Here is a 13,577-nt window from a genome sequence, read left to right on the forward strand (position 1 = left end):
GCTCTTAAATTCTTCCAATCTCTTAAATCAAATAAAAACATGATAAGAAAAGCAAATGTTAGCTTCATCCCAAATGCAGTGCGGTTGCAAGATGGTGCTACTCCACAATACAATGCTGCAGATTGACGACAGCACCGTGCAGCCCCCTTGCTGGTACTCATACATAGTGTAGGTAGGGCATCCAGCACATGAGGTTACTGCCGTGCACAATACACGTGCTGGCTGGATCACTGCAGCAGGAGGGGCGATGAGGTGGGAAGCAGCATCATTCTGCTAAGGAAGCAGGAGGTCCCAGAAGATGGGAGGCTAAAAATACTGCCCTACTGCGTACGCTGTAATGTGTGATCCCGCCTGCTGCTCACTGCAGTGACTGTGCTGCGGTGTTCACCCCTCTCCTTTTCTCCAGCTTGAGTGGTCCATGTTGCAGCCGGCACAAGGAGACATGCTTACATTCCTCATAGTGTCTGGTGGCTCCATCTGGCTGCTTATGGGTAAGAACCTGCATGATGTTGGTCCTTCTCACTTCATCCCAAAACAGAGAACACTCCATCCTTGTATAGTGCATGTTCCTGTGCTAATAGAAATGATGACACAATGATGCTGCTGTATAATGACAGCCTCCAGAGATTGACAGCGGAATCTTCTCTACTGGCTTTAAGTGCTAAGTGCATCCCTATATATATATATATATATATATATATATATATATATATATATATATATATAGAAGAAAGATGAGTTTATCATTTGATGCCTTGTAATACTAAAGAACTGCATGTAAACTATCTTTATTTATCTATATTACCATGTACTTAACAGATAAATACATGAACACATTTTACTATATTATATCCGTATAATTACTCTATTACATCCCTATAATTTGTGCATATGAATAGATATGCAGTTTAGCATATGTAAATTCATTCTTCAACTCGGTAAGGTTACGTTTTCTGATGATGCAGTATGTTGCAGTCCTATGTAAAATCACCCCAGGTAACCGTAAGACGCTGTGTAAGGTCAGCATACATTTATTAATAACTGCAGTCCATTCTCCTGTGTCGTAAAAGTACCAATCCGCATAGTCGGCATATAAATGTTATGTATTGTGGTTTTATGATACTTTTATGTGGCTCTGTCATTGAGCTTGTAACAATATTCTAGCTGAACGTTTAACAGTATCACTGGCTTGTGCTTAGTAATGCAGGTGGAGGGATGGGTGCAGTATTTGGGATGCTGGGGTATATCTTGTGCCTTTCATGTATTACAACACTAGATCTTTCTAGAAATATAATACAAATAAATTGTGTATACTGTACATATGTCAATGTATCCATGTGTTTTTTTTTTGTTTTTTTTTTAAATGTGTTCATTACCTAAAACTTAAAGGGGTATTCTGATGTCCGGAAATTGTATTTTTTTTTTTAAAACTGTCACCCCAAGATATATAAGTTACTAGTATAGTGTATACTGTAGTGTATATTACAAATTGTGTTGGCTTCAGCATGTTTATGCTTGAATAACCTACGACAGGAAGTTGTAAAGTCCTTTCATTTTTAATGAGGTGTTGTCTCCAGCTTCCCTGTGCTTCCTAGTGAGCAGGGATGTGCACGCATAGACATAAAAGGGGGCTTGAGCCCCTGCCCTTTTTCTGCACTAGGATTAGGCACATTATTGCATTTTGTAGCGATTTGTGCACAGTACAGGGATAATACACAGTGATGTCACAGTACAGGGATAATATACACAGTGATGTCACAGTACAGGGATAATACACAGTGATATCACAGTACAGGAATAATACACACAGTGATGTCACAGTACAGGGATAATACACAGTGATGTCACAGTACAGGGATAATACACAGTGATGTCACAGTACAGGGATAATACACAGTGATGTCACAGTACAGGGATAATATACACAGTGATGTCACAGTACAGGGATAATACACAGTGATATCACAGTACAGGAATAATACACACAGTGATGTCACAGTACAGGGATAATACACTGTGATGTCACAGTACAGGGATAATACACACAGTGATGTCACAGGACAGGGATAATACACATAGTGATATCACAGGAAAGGGATAATACACACAGTGATGTCACAGTACAGGGTAATACACACACAGTGATGTCACAGTACAGAGATAATATACACAGTGATGTCACAGTACAGGAATAATACACAGTGATGTCACAGGACAGAGATAATACACAGTGATGTCACAGGACAGGGATAATACACACAGTGATGTCACAGTACAGAGATAATACACACAGTGATGTCACAGTACAGAGATAATATACACAGTGATGTCACAGTACAGGGATAATGCACAGTGATGTCACAGGACATAGATAATACACAGTGATGTCACAGTACAGGGATAATACACACAGTGATATCACAGGACAGGGATAATACACAGTGATGTCACAGCACAGGGATAATACACAGTGATGTCACAGTACAGGGATAATACACAGTGATATCACAGGACAGAGATAATACACAGTGATGTTACAGTACAGGGATAATACACACAGTGATACCACAGGACAGGGATAATACACAGTGATGTCACAGTACAGGGATAATACACACAGTGATGTCACAGTACAGGGATAATACACACAGTGATGTCACAGTACAGGGATAATACACACAGTGATGTCACAGTACAGGGATAATACACACAGTGATATCACAGTACAGGGATAATACACACAGTGATGTCACAGGACAGAGATAATACACACAGTGATGTCACAGTACAGGGATAATACACACAGTGATGTCACAGGACAGAGATAATACACACAGTGATGTCACAGTACCGGAATAATACACACAGTGATGTCACAGGACAGAGATAATACACACAGTGATGTCACAGTACCGGAATAATACACACAGTGATGTCACAGGACAGAGATAATACACACAGTGATGTCACAGTACAGGCACACTAAACAGTGGTTTTTTTTTTAACTTGAGCCCCTGCCCTCCAAAATATCTGTGGACTTCCCTGCTAGTGAGACAACACATCATCCTCTACTGTCTTAGGAGGTCTGGCTCAATCTTGTCACTGAACTCTAGCCCCGCCCACTGAGTGATGTCACCACTTCTAATCAGCCCCTAAAGCCTACATAATCTCCCTGTCATTTACACATAAACATATCTTTATTGGGACATTTAAGGAAGAATGAGATGTGTGTATATCATGCTGCCTTGTGCTGAATAATGCCATAATACAGCAGATTCTGTAGACTATTATGCCCTGTAGAGCAATGTTCTGCAGCAGCTTTGGGGAACTAGCATGAGTTCTGTGGTAGGGGATTAGGCAGGGTGGGCTGTAAAACAACAGCTGAGGGAAAGCAATGCATTCTGGGAATTGTAGTACTCAGCAACTGCACAACCAGGAAGTAGCATTCCTGGCATGTTAGGGGAGAGGACAAATGGACAGAACAAATGGATTTTTTGGTGGTTTCCGAGCTGGGGCAGGCAGTTAAGCAATGCTATATACTTCTTTAGCTTTCTTATTTCTTCCCCTCACGTTGGAATATCACTTTAGGGATTAATGTAGCTAGGTCCTATATTCCCACTCCCCCTGTGTCATACTGACAGAGTTCTAGGAAATGGCAGTACTGACCTGCGGGGTTGTCACATTACATCTGCCTGTCTTTATTGGGGCCTGGAAGCATAAACACAGCAGCTGTGGGGGATTAGGGTGGGTAAGTTTACCGTAAAGTTGTAATGAAATCCTCAGCATCAAATACAAAGAAACGCCCTTATGACACACTACAGATTCCTTGCATGAAATCAGCGCCATATATTAGTGTGAGCATACTCATACTCCACATCTGGTGAATGAAGTGAAGGTGCACAGCTTATATACGCAGCAGCATACTGTCCTGCCAGTGTATACAGAAAGTGTACAACGGTAACGAATGTGAACATAGCCTAAGGTACAATAATTGATAGCACGTCAGGACGATTGTAGATACTACTGTTTATATTATCGCTTTGCTTTGGAGTCATCCCTTAATCAGACTGCTTTAGTAATGCCACATTGTGTGAGTAACAAGCTTGGCAGTGTGTATTATTCATATACACTGTACTAAAAAATACCGTACACTGTATGTGCCAAAATGCTGTTTAACTGGTATATTATGCAAATGTTTACTGAGTGTTCTCTGTCTAACATGATTCCAGTAAAGATGATTTAGTAGTTCTGACCCCTCCAAACTTCTGACAGTTCTAGATAAATGACTTCTTAGCTAGATGAAACAAACCAAGGCTAATGGTCATTCTAGTCTCAATCCTTATTGTCTCCTGGGTATACAGTCATTCTAGTCTCAATCCTTATTGTCTCCTGGGTATACGGTCATTCTAGTCTCAATCCTTATTGTCTCCTGGGTATACGGTCATTCTAGTCTCAATCCTTATTGTCTCCTGGGTATACGGTCATTCTAGTCTCAATCCTTATTGTCTCCTGGGTATACGGTCATTCTAGTCTCAATCCTTATTGTCTCCTGGGTATACGGTCATTCTAGTCTCAATCCTTATTGTCTCCTGGGTATACGGTCATTCTAGTCTCAATCCTTATTGTCTCCTGGGTATACGGTCATTCGAGTCTCAATCCTTATTGTCTCCTGGGTATACGGTCATTCTAGTCTTGATCCTATTTGTCTTCTGGGCATATGGTCATGCTAGTCCCAATCCTAATTGTCCCCTGGGCATATGGTCATTCTAGTCTCGATCCTATTTGTCCCCTGGGTATACGGTCATTCTAGTCTCGATCCTATTTGTCTCCTGGGCATATGGTCATTCTAGTCTCAATCCTAATTGTCTCCTGGGTATAAAGTCATTCTAGTCTCGATCCTAATTGTCACCTGGGCATATGGTCATTCTAGATTCAATCCTAATTGTCACCTGGGCATATGGTCATTCTAGATTCAATCCTAATTGTCTCCTGGGCATATGGTCATTCTATATTCAATCCTAATTGTCACCTGGGCATATGGTCATGCTAGTCTTGATCCTAATTGTCTCCTGAGTATATATGGTCATTCTAGTCTTCATCCTAATTGTCTCCCCGGTATATATGGTCATTCTAGTCTTAATCCTAAGTGTCTAGTGGGAGAATGGTCATGCTTAGTCTTGGTCCTTATTGTCTCCTTGGTATATGGTCATGCTAGTCTTGATCTTAATTGTTCCCCGGGCATATAGTCATGTCAGTCTTGGCCCTTACTGTCTGCTAGGGGTATGGTCATTCTAGTCTTGATGCTTATTGTCTCCTGGGGGTATGGTCATTCTAGTCTTGATGCTTATTGTCTCCTGGGTATATGGTCATTCTAGTCTTGATGCTTATTGTCTCCTGAGTATATGGTCATTCTAGTCTTGATGCTTATTGTCTCCTGGGGGTATGGTCATTCTAGTCTTGATGCTTATTGTCTCCTGGGGGTATGGTCATTCTAGTCTTGATGCTTATTGTCTCCTGAGTATATGGTCATTCTAGTCTTGATGCTTATTGTCTCCTGAGTATATGGTCATTCTAGTCTTGATGCTTATTGTCTCCTGGGGGTATGGTCATTCTAGTCTTGATGCTTATTGTCTCCTGAGTATATGGTCATTCTAGTCTTGATGCTTATTGTCTCCTGAGTATATGGTCATTCTAGTCTTGATGCTAATTGTCTCCTGGGGGTATGGTCATTCTAGTCTTGATGCTTATTGTCTCCTGGGTATATGGTCATTCTAGTCTTGATGCTTATTGTCTCCTGGGGGTATGGTCATTCTAGTCTTGATGCTTATTGTCTCCTGGGGGTATGGTCATTCTAGTCTTGATGCTTATTGTCTCCTGGGGGTATGGTCATTCTAGTCTTGATGCTTATTGTCTCCTGAGTATATGGTCATTCTAGTCTTGGTCCTTATTGTCTCCTTGGTATATGGTCATGCTAGTCTTGATCTTAATTGTTCCCCGGGCATATAGTCATGTCAGTCTTGGCCCTTACTGTCTGCTAGGGGTATGGTCATTCTAGTCTTGATGCTTATTGTCTCCTGGGGGTATGGTCATTCTAGTCTTGATGCTTATTGTCTCCTGGGTATATGGTCATTCTAGTCTTGATGCTTATTGTCTCCTGAGTATATGGTCATTCTAGTCTTGATGCTTATTGTCTCCTGGGGGTATGGTCATTCTAGTCTTGATGCTTATTGTCTCCTGGGGGTATGGTCATTCTAGTCTTGATGCTTATTGTCTCCTGAGTATATGGTCATTCTAGTCTTGATGCTTATTGTCTCCTGAGTATATGGTCATTCTAGTCTTGATGCTTATTGTCTCCTGGGGGTATGGTCATTCTAGTCTTGATGCTTATTGTCTCCTGAGTATATGGTCATTCTAGTCTTGATGCTTATTGTCTCCTGAGTATATGGTCATTCTAGTCTTGATGCTAATTGTCTCCTGGGGGTATGGTCATTCTAGTCTTGATGCTTATTGTCTCCTGGGTATATGGTCATTCTAGTCTTGATGCTTATTGTCTCCTGGGGGTATGGTCATTCTAGTCTTGATGCTTATTGTCTCCTGGGGGTATGGTCATTCTAGTCTTGATGCTTATTGTCTCCTGGGGGTATGGTCATTCTAGTCTTGATGCTTATTGTCTCCTGGGGGTATGGTCATTCTAGTCTTGATGCTTATTGTCTCCTGGGGGTATGGTCATTCTAGTCTTGATGCTTATTGTCTCCTGGGGGTATGGTCATTCTAGTCTTGATGCTTATTGTCTCCTGGGGGTATGGTCATTCTAGTCTTGATGCTTATTGTCTCCTGGGGGTATGGCCATTCTAGTCTTGATGCTTATTGTCTCCTGGGCATATAGTCAATCTAGTCTCAATCCTAATTGTCCACTGGGTGTTCACTAACATAATGATGCTACAATTCACTGACATCAATCAAAGATCTCGGATGGTGATGAATTGAAACACAGGTTTATTAGCAGGTTGCATAACGTTTTCATTACACAAAGATTTAGCTTTATTTACATAAAGCTCTTAGAGTACCATAGTTATGTGCTATTACAGTACATAAAGGCGGATTGTGCTCATGTCTTTGGAGTAGCAATTATCAACACCATACACTGCTTCATTTTTCTGATTTCTCAAAGCCGTATTGTTGGAGGATATAAACCCTCTTATAGGAGCCAACTCACAGTAATCCCATTAATCATGGTAGTCAAGACAAGAAATTATTTTGACCCCCAATTTAAGGAGGAACAGAGTGAATGGATAGGCAGTACACTCCTAAAGTAACTGGGTTAACATGTATTTTAGCAAGGGACTTGGTAACATCCTACAATGGGAATAAAATGTTAAAGGGGTTGTCAGTGTTTAACCAGTCCAGGTTTAAAACAAAACCAAGATCTTAAAATAGTACGCACCTGCCTGATCCCCTATTAATGCTGTATGGCTTCCCTGCTGTTCACTCCTTCCTAGTCTTCGTCTTGACGTAAAAGAAATGCTTACTCAGCCAAATCACTGATCTTTCTGTATTCATTACAGTAAATCACTATCAATGACATCTTGTTCCCTCTAAAGGCTACAGGTCTTCCACCCATATGGTGCTGAACCTCCCTCGGACTACAGCTTTGCACAATCTTTTCTACATAGACCAGACCAGTATATTAGTTAATGTTTTAATGTAGAGTTTGTTGCCCAGTTCCCCAAGATATAGAAGATTATATAGAAGAAAAACCTGTCAGATCAATACCAGACACTGGGCTGTTTATTCTGATCTAGGGATAAGATCAGGTTCTATGCGAACACGATAGCCTATCCCAAAGCTTTCCTTTTTGAAATCCTGGAAACCCCTTGGTTTCTGTCTTATTATCTGACTCCGCACACAAGAAGGAGGAGTAGGTTCTGCAAGACACATCTTATAAGTTACAGCTTTAAAAGGATCAGAATTCTGCGTTCAGAAGCCATGTTGGAAATATTATTTTAAAGGGAAACTGACAGCAGGTTATAGAACTTTAACCTGCTGATATAAGCTATTAGGGCAGAGGACATTAAATATTATTCATTCTTCTCCGCTGTGCCGTTATTGTGTAATCATTTTTATTAATGGGGGCATTACTTTATTTCTAGATGCCCCAATCCGCTTGTCTGCTGTTATAACAGCGTCTCTTCAAGGCTTTTAGATGAATATCCATGAGGGGGCGCTGTTACGACAGCAGGTTGGGTGAATCCATGTATCTAGGGGTAAGGCAACACCCCCCAGTGCACTTAAAGGGGTACTTCCCCCCTAGACATCTTATCCCCTATCCAAAAGATAGGGGATAAGATGTCTGATCGTGGGGGTCCTACCACTGGAAACCCCCACGAACTCTCCCTGCTGCTATTGGCCCATATCAGTGGGTTAGAATCTTCTAACCTGCTGTCAGTTTCCCTTTAAATACTGAAGACAAGCAGATGGACTTTAGAGAAAAAATATTTGGTTAAATCATTTCTTTCTATTATTATGTGATTTCGCTGTTTTTTAGACTTTCAGCTTTAATGCAGCGACAGAGAATGCAACAAAAGAAATAAGAAAGCTCTCTATAATCCCCTTGGGTCCTGTTGGAGGGTTTCCTGCATGCTGCACTATCGTAATGAATGAAGTGCGCTGTTCTAAGGTCCCCATTAGTGAGATTATGTTTCGGACCCCCACCTTATCGCCACTGCTCCATCAATATTCGTGCATTTTAAATGTGCTTGTGTCAGTCTGCTTCTTGAGCCTATCTAAAAACAGGTGAAAATGGAAACTAACCGGACAATAGGAGCGAGGCAGAAGGTTTTGCTTAGGTCAGCAGTGGCACATAAGGACATAATGATTTTCTTGATGCATGCGTTCTGCTTTCCACATCATTTTATATTGACTGTTTAGCTCTCCTTGCATTATCCCATAATATCCCCTTCCAAATAAATACTAGAAATAACATTTCTAACCACCGCTTAAAGAAGTGAGAGGAATAGAAGTGTAGGTTATTCATGTATCGGTCCCTACATATCCTAACACAGCGGTTAATTGATTATTGATATTATTGATTATCATTATTTTTTGCTTTGTTTAAAATAGAAAGCCATTTTCTCAGATTTACTCTGTTGCTGATACATGGAGGATGACGATTTGCTACTGCTGACAATGTACTACAGTATATATAAGTACTGACAGAGTAAATAATATGGGATGAGCAGCACCAGCACTATAGCATTTCCCACTATAGCCATAAATAATCGCATTTACAGTACATACATTTGTACAATAGCAAGATACTGGTGCGTTTCCAAATATTATGCTATTACCATAATATTAATAATAATGAATAATATCAAGGGTTAAGGATGTCCAGATACAAGTACAAGTACTTTTTAAGTACTCTACAATACAAATTAATTTAAATTATTTTTAAGGGCTTTTTTATATTTATTTATTCATTTTTATATTTAACTTTATAAGTCCCCATAGGACTATTATTATGGTATATGAAGTTATATCTCCCTATACCTTTCTGAAATTACCACCCTACGAGTGTGCACCACAGCTCCCCCACAGGCAGTCACTCAGCTTTCTAAGCCTACTGAAGGGGATATCTATCTGGTGAAGCAGCCCTAAGGGTGCATTCACACCACATTTTTGCAATATTTGCAATACAGTTCCCGTACAGAACCGTATTGAAAACCGTATGCCAAAAGATGCTTCAGGTTGTGTCCGTTTGGCATCCTGTACGGTTTTGTCAGTTTTTTCCCGTACCCAAAACCGTAGCCTACCATGGTTTATGGTCCGGGTGAAAAACTGTATTAAACCTTATACCTTTTTTTTAACATGGGAGTCAGTGTGGACCATACAGAACTGTATGTGCGTACGGTTCCATCCAGTTTTTTACTTTGCACAGTTTTTTTTCTTGGAATTTAAATCAAACAAGTGAAACTTTATTCATAATGGAGTGAAAAGTTAAAAACGTATACGTTTTTTTCTTAAAAAACAGATGCAACCGGACACCTTTTTTTAAACTGTATGTATACGGGTTAAAATTTGTACACACGTTTTGATACAGTTTAGTCCGGCTTTGAGGAATCAGTTTTTCATCAAAAACCTGATACGGGAACTGTATTGCAAAAACGTGGTGTGAATGCAGCCTGAGAGACATAGAGAGCTGTATCAGATGTCACTGAGAAGGTTCTGTGAGCCCTGCACTAAGACTCCTAAATGACAGAATACTAATGTGACATCTGTTACTTATTCCCATGTCTCCTCTCCAATACGACTGCTTGACCAGACAGTTATTTCCTTTAGGATACTGGGAAAGCTGGGTGACAGGCAGAACACAAAGTTGGGAAAATACTGTGAGCCCTACACTGTTTACTGCCTGTCACCCAGCTTTCTCATATATAAAAATAATAAAAATAAACTCCATCAATGTATGTTCACATGGCGTAGATTTCCAAGAGAAAGAACATGCATTAAAATACATGAAATTGGATGGGTAGCCTCAGATTTCTGTGTATTTTCAATAGAGCTAACCTACGTCTGGTATTTCCTACACATTTTCTATGCACATGGAATGTGCATGGTGTAAGTGACCTATAAAAGTAAGTCACTTATTTCTGCGTATATAAAATTATGCAGAAATGCGCAGTTCACAGTGTGTGCTGTTGTGTATATTTCCATTAGAAACAATGGTATATGCATGGCACACATTTTGCAGCGTATAATATGCACAATTAGCGTGGAAAAATGCCATGTGAACCCAGCTTTAGTGGTAAATACTCTTGGCAGATTCACTGAGATTCTAGTGTACTGCCCAGGCTGAGTTTAGTTTGTTTACTCTTTTAATGAGGCCCCAGATTTTGCATACATGTAAATGTATGTATATGTATGTACGTATAATGGTGGAGCAGTGACGATAAAGGGGGGTAAGAAACATAATCTCATAATCTCTATGTATATGTCTGTGTACCTAGTGTGTGCTGAATCTGGCCTGCTATCTGCACATTAAAGGGGTACTCCACCCCTAGACATCTTATCCCCTCTCCTTATCTCCAATAGGGGATAAAATGTCTGATCACTGGGGACCCCCGCGATCTCCCTGCTGCACCCGGTGTTCGTTTAGAGCGTCAGGTGCAGCGCTGGAACCAGAGGCACGTGACGTCATGGTCACGCTCTGCTCTTTACATCATGACCACGCCCCCTCAATGCAAGTCTATGGGAGGGGGCGTGGCACCAACACCAACATGCCCCCTCCCTTGCATTGAGGGGGTGTGGCCATGACATCTTGAGTGGGGCATGATGTCACGAGCCTCCGCCCCACATCTCCAGTCATCCAGCACGAAGTTCGCTCCGTACACCGGATGTCTGGGGTGCCGCAGCCGATCAGACATGTTATCCCCTATCCTAGGGGATAAGATGTCTAGGGACGGAATACTCCTTTAAGTGTTCTTTACTCTATTCTAATTGGTTTCTAGAGAACAGAAAGCCTGTAGGTTGACAATAAGGTAATAGAACACAATAATGATGGCAATGTTCCCGGTTATAGGTCCCATCCCACCATATTAAAGCAAATCCCAGTGTGATGTCATCCCAGTGCCTTATCAAGATAATCCAGCTTTTACTGAAATTACAATGTCTCTTCATCTCCATTTGGAATTCTGTTCTCTGCGTGTCACTGTGGGCAGCATGGGAGCTCTATAAATGAGATTCATAGACTATTACATAAAGACTAAACGTAGGCTTCTCTTTATTAGGTCATGGTGACTAGTGCATGCTGGGATTCATTTCGGCTTTGAATTGATCACAAATAATTAGTTGCACTTTGGTGCATATCATTAAGTCTGTCAACACTGGGCTGCACTCTCCTACTCCAAGCGGATGGCACTACGGGGATAACTGCATATGACAGCCTATAATAAATAAAGAAGATTAGCAGGGATTAAGGCCATGCGGAGAAAGCATGAAAAAAAGAATGACCTTAAGTTCAATTATCGCAGGCTGTTTCAGGTCAATGTAGGCCGCTACGCCTTATACGTAATCTGCTGCTGTGTGCTTGTAGGCAGGCCCCCTACCATCGGTGCCCTTTCATGTGGTGGCAGTCATTTATTTATGCTCCAAAAGGAATCAGAACACAATCTCCGCCAGTCAAAGCCTCTGCTTCACAATATGACGTACATTGTTTTGCTGTCCAATTTCTCCCTGTGAAGGCAGAGAAGCAGCTGACTGCCCCATGATTTGTGCTGAGTATTTACGAATGATATGACATCCATAGTGCACGCTCTTTTCCACTAGAGTTGGATCGTAGGAGCAGGTACATGCCGAAAACATGGGTGCACACATTTGTCTAATTTGGTAAAATGATGTTTTGTAGAAGTATTCATATGTTAGTACAGTGATCCCTCAACTTACAATGGCCTCAACATACAATAGTTTCAACATACAATGGTCTTTTCTGGACCATTGTAACTTGAAACCAGACTCAACATACAATGCTACGGACAGTCCAGATCTGTGAAACATGTCAATGGCTGGAAGAACCGACCAATCAGAATGGATATTCACTGGTAAAACCCCTGTATTAGCGCGTGCACTGTTGTACTGAAGTGCATGCACTGAGTTCCTGTCTGGTAGCGCCCCCTACAGTACAGGGAGGTTTTACATGTTCAGTACAGGGAGTTGTTACATGTTCCTTTGGACACCAAGTAAGGGCGGCTCCCTTTTACTTTTTTAGGTAATTGCGTGTACTGTACAGGACCCTGAAGAAGCTCCTGTCCTCTACATAGACCAGTATTTCCCAACCAGGGCGCCTCCAGATGTTGCAAAATTACAACTCCCAGCATGCCCGGACAGCCGAAGGCTGTCCGGGTATGCTGGGAGTTGTAGTTTTTCAACAGCTGTAGGCCCCCTGGTTTGGAAATACTGACACAGACAATGATTTACAACTCCCAGCAGCTCTTTATTACTTTTATATATATATATATATATATATATATATATATATATATATATATATATATGTATATATATATATATATATATATATATATATATATGGATTTGCTTTATCTATATTAGTTATCTACTTATTTTTCTTTAATCCTCACTTTTTCCTATTTTTGGATGACATTTTGGTGGCTTCAGAACCAATTACCAGGTTTCCATAGAGTTATGGACTCAACATACAATGGTTTCAACATACAATGGTCGTCCTGGAACCAATTAATATTGTAACTTGAGGGACCACTGTAGCTGTAAGGGGAAACAAAGTCTGGATCACTGAAATACTTGTGTAATGTAGTCCTTAGAAGCTGTGTACTAAATGTTATCTTATATAACCAATAGGTCTGTAGGAGAAGGCATTAGTAACTCCTCATCTAACCTAGGGCTGTGTTTTCTATTAGGTACACGTGGGCCTGTGGCTAGGGCAGCAGGGTTGAGGGGGCAGCACTTCAGTGGGTAAAAAAAAAAATGATAAACATGTTGTGGCCTGGAGGGGAAAAAAACAATTTCCCCCCTTTGGTTGGATCCACATGGGTCAGAATTGC

General features: G+C 40.9%; 1 protein-coding gene across 2 annotated transcripts in view; it reads left to right on the forward strand.

The window, feature by feature from the left end:
* The first annotated feature begins 255 nt into the window (after positions 1-255).
* The window catches only part of ACSL6 (acyl-CoA synthetase long chain family member 6), a 207,867-nt gene continuing 194,545 nt past the window's right edge, over positions 256-13,577 (forward strand). For both annotated transcript variants that reach the window (XM_056575058.1, XM_056575059.1), the window contains exon 1: positions 256-491. In XM_056575058.1, coding sequence (XP_056431033.1) covers positions 419-491 — 73 coding nt within the window. In that variant the 5' untranslated portion in view covers positions 256-418. The remainder of the gene's footprint in view (positions 492-13,577) is intronic.

This window comes from Hyla sarda, chromosome 4, assembly GCF_029499605.1.
Source record: "Hyla sarda isolate aHylSar1 chromosome 4, aHylSar1.hap1, whole genome shotgun sequence".
In the NCBI taxonomy this organism is placed as follows: Eukaryota; Metazoa; Chordata; class Amphibia; order Anura; family Hylidae; genus Hyla; species Hyla sarda.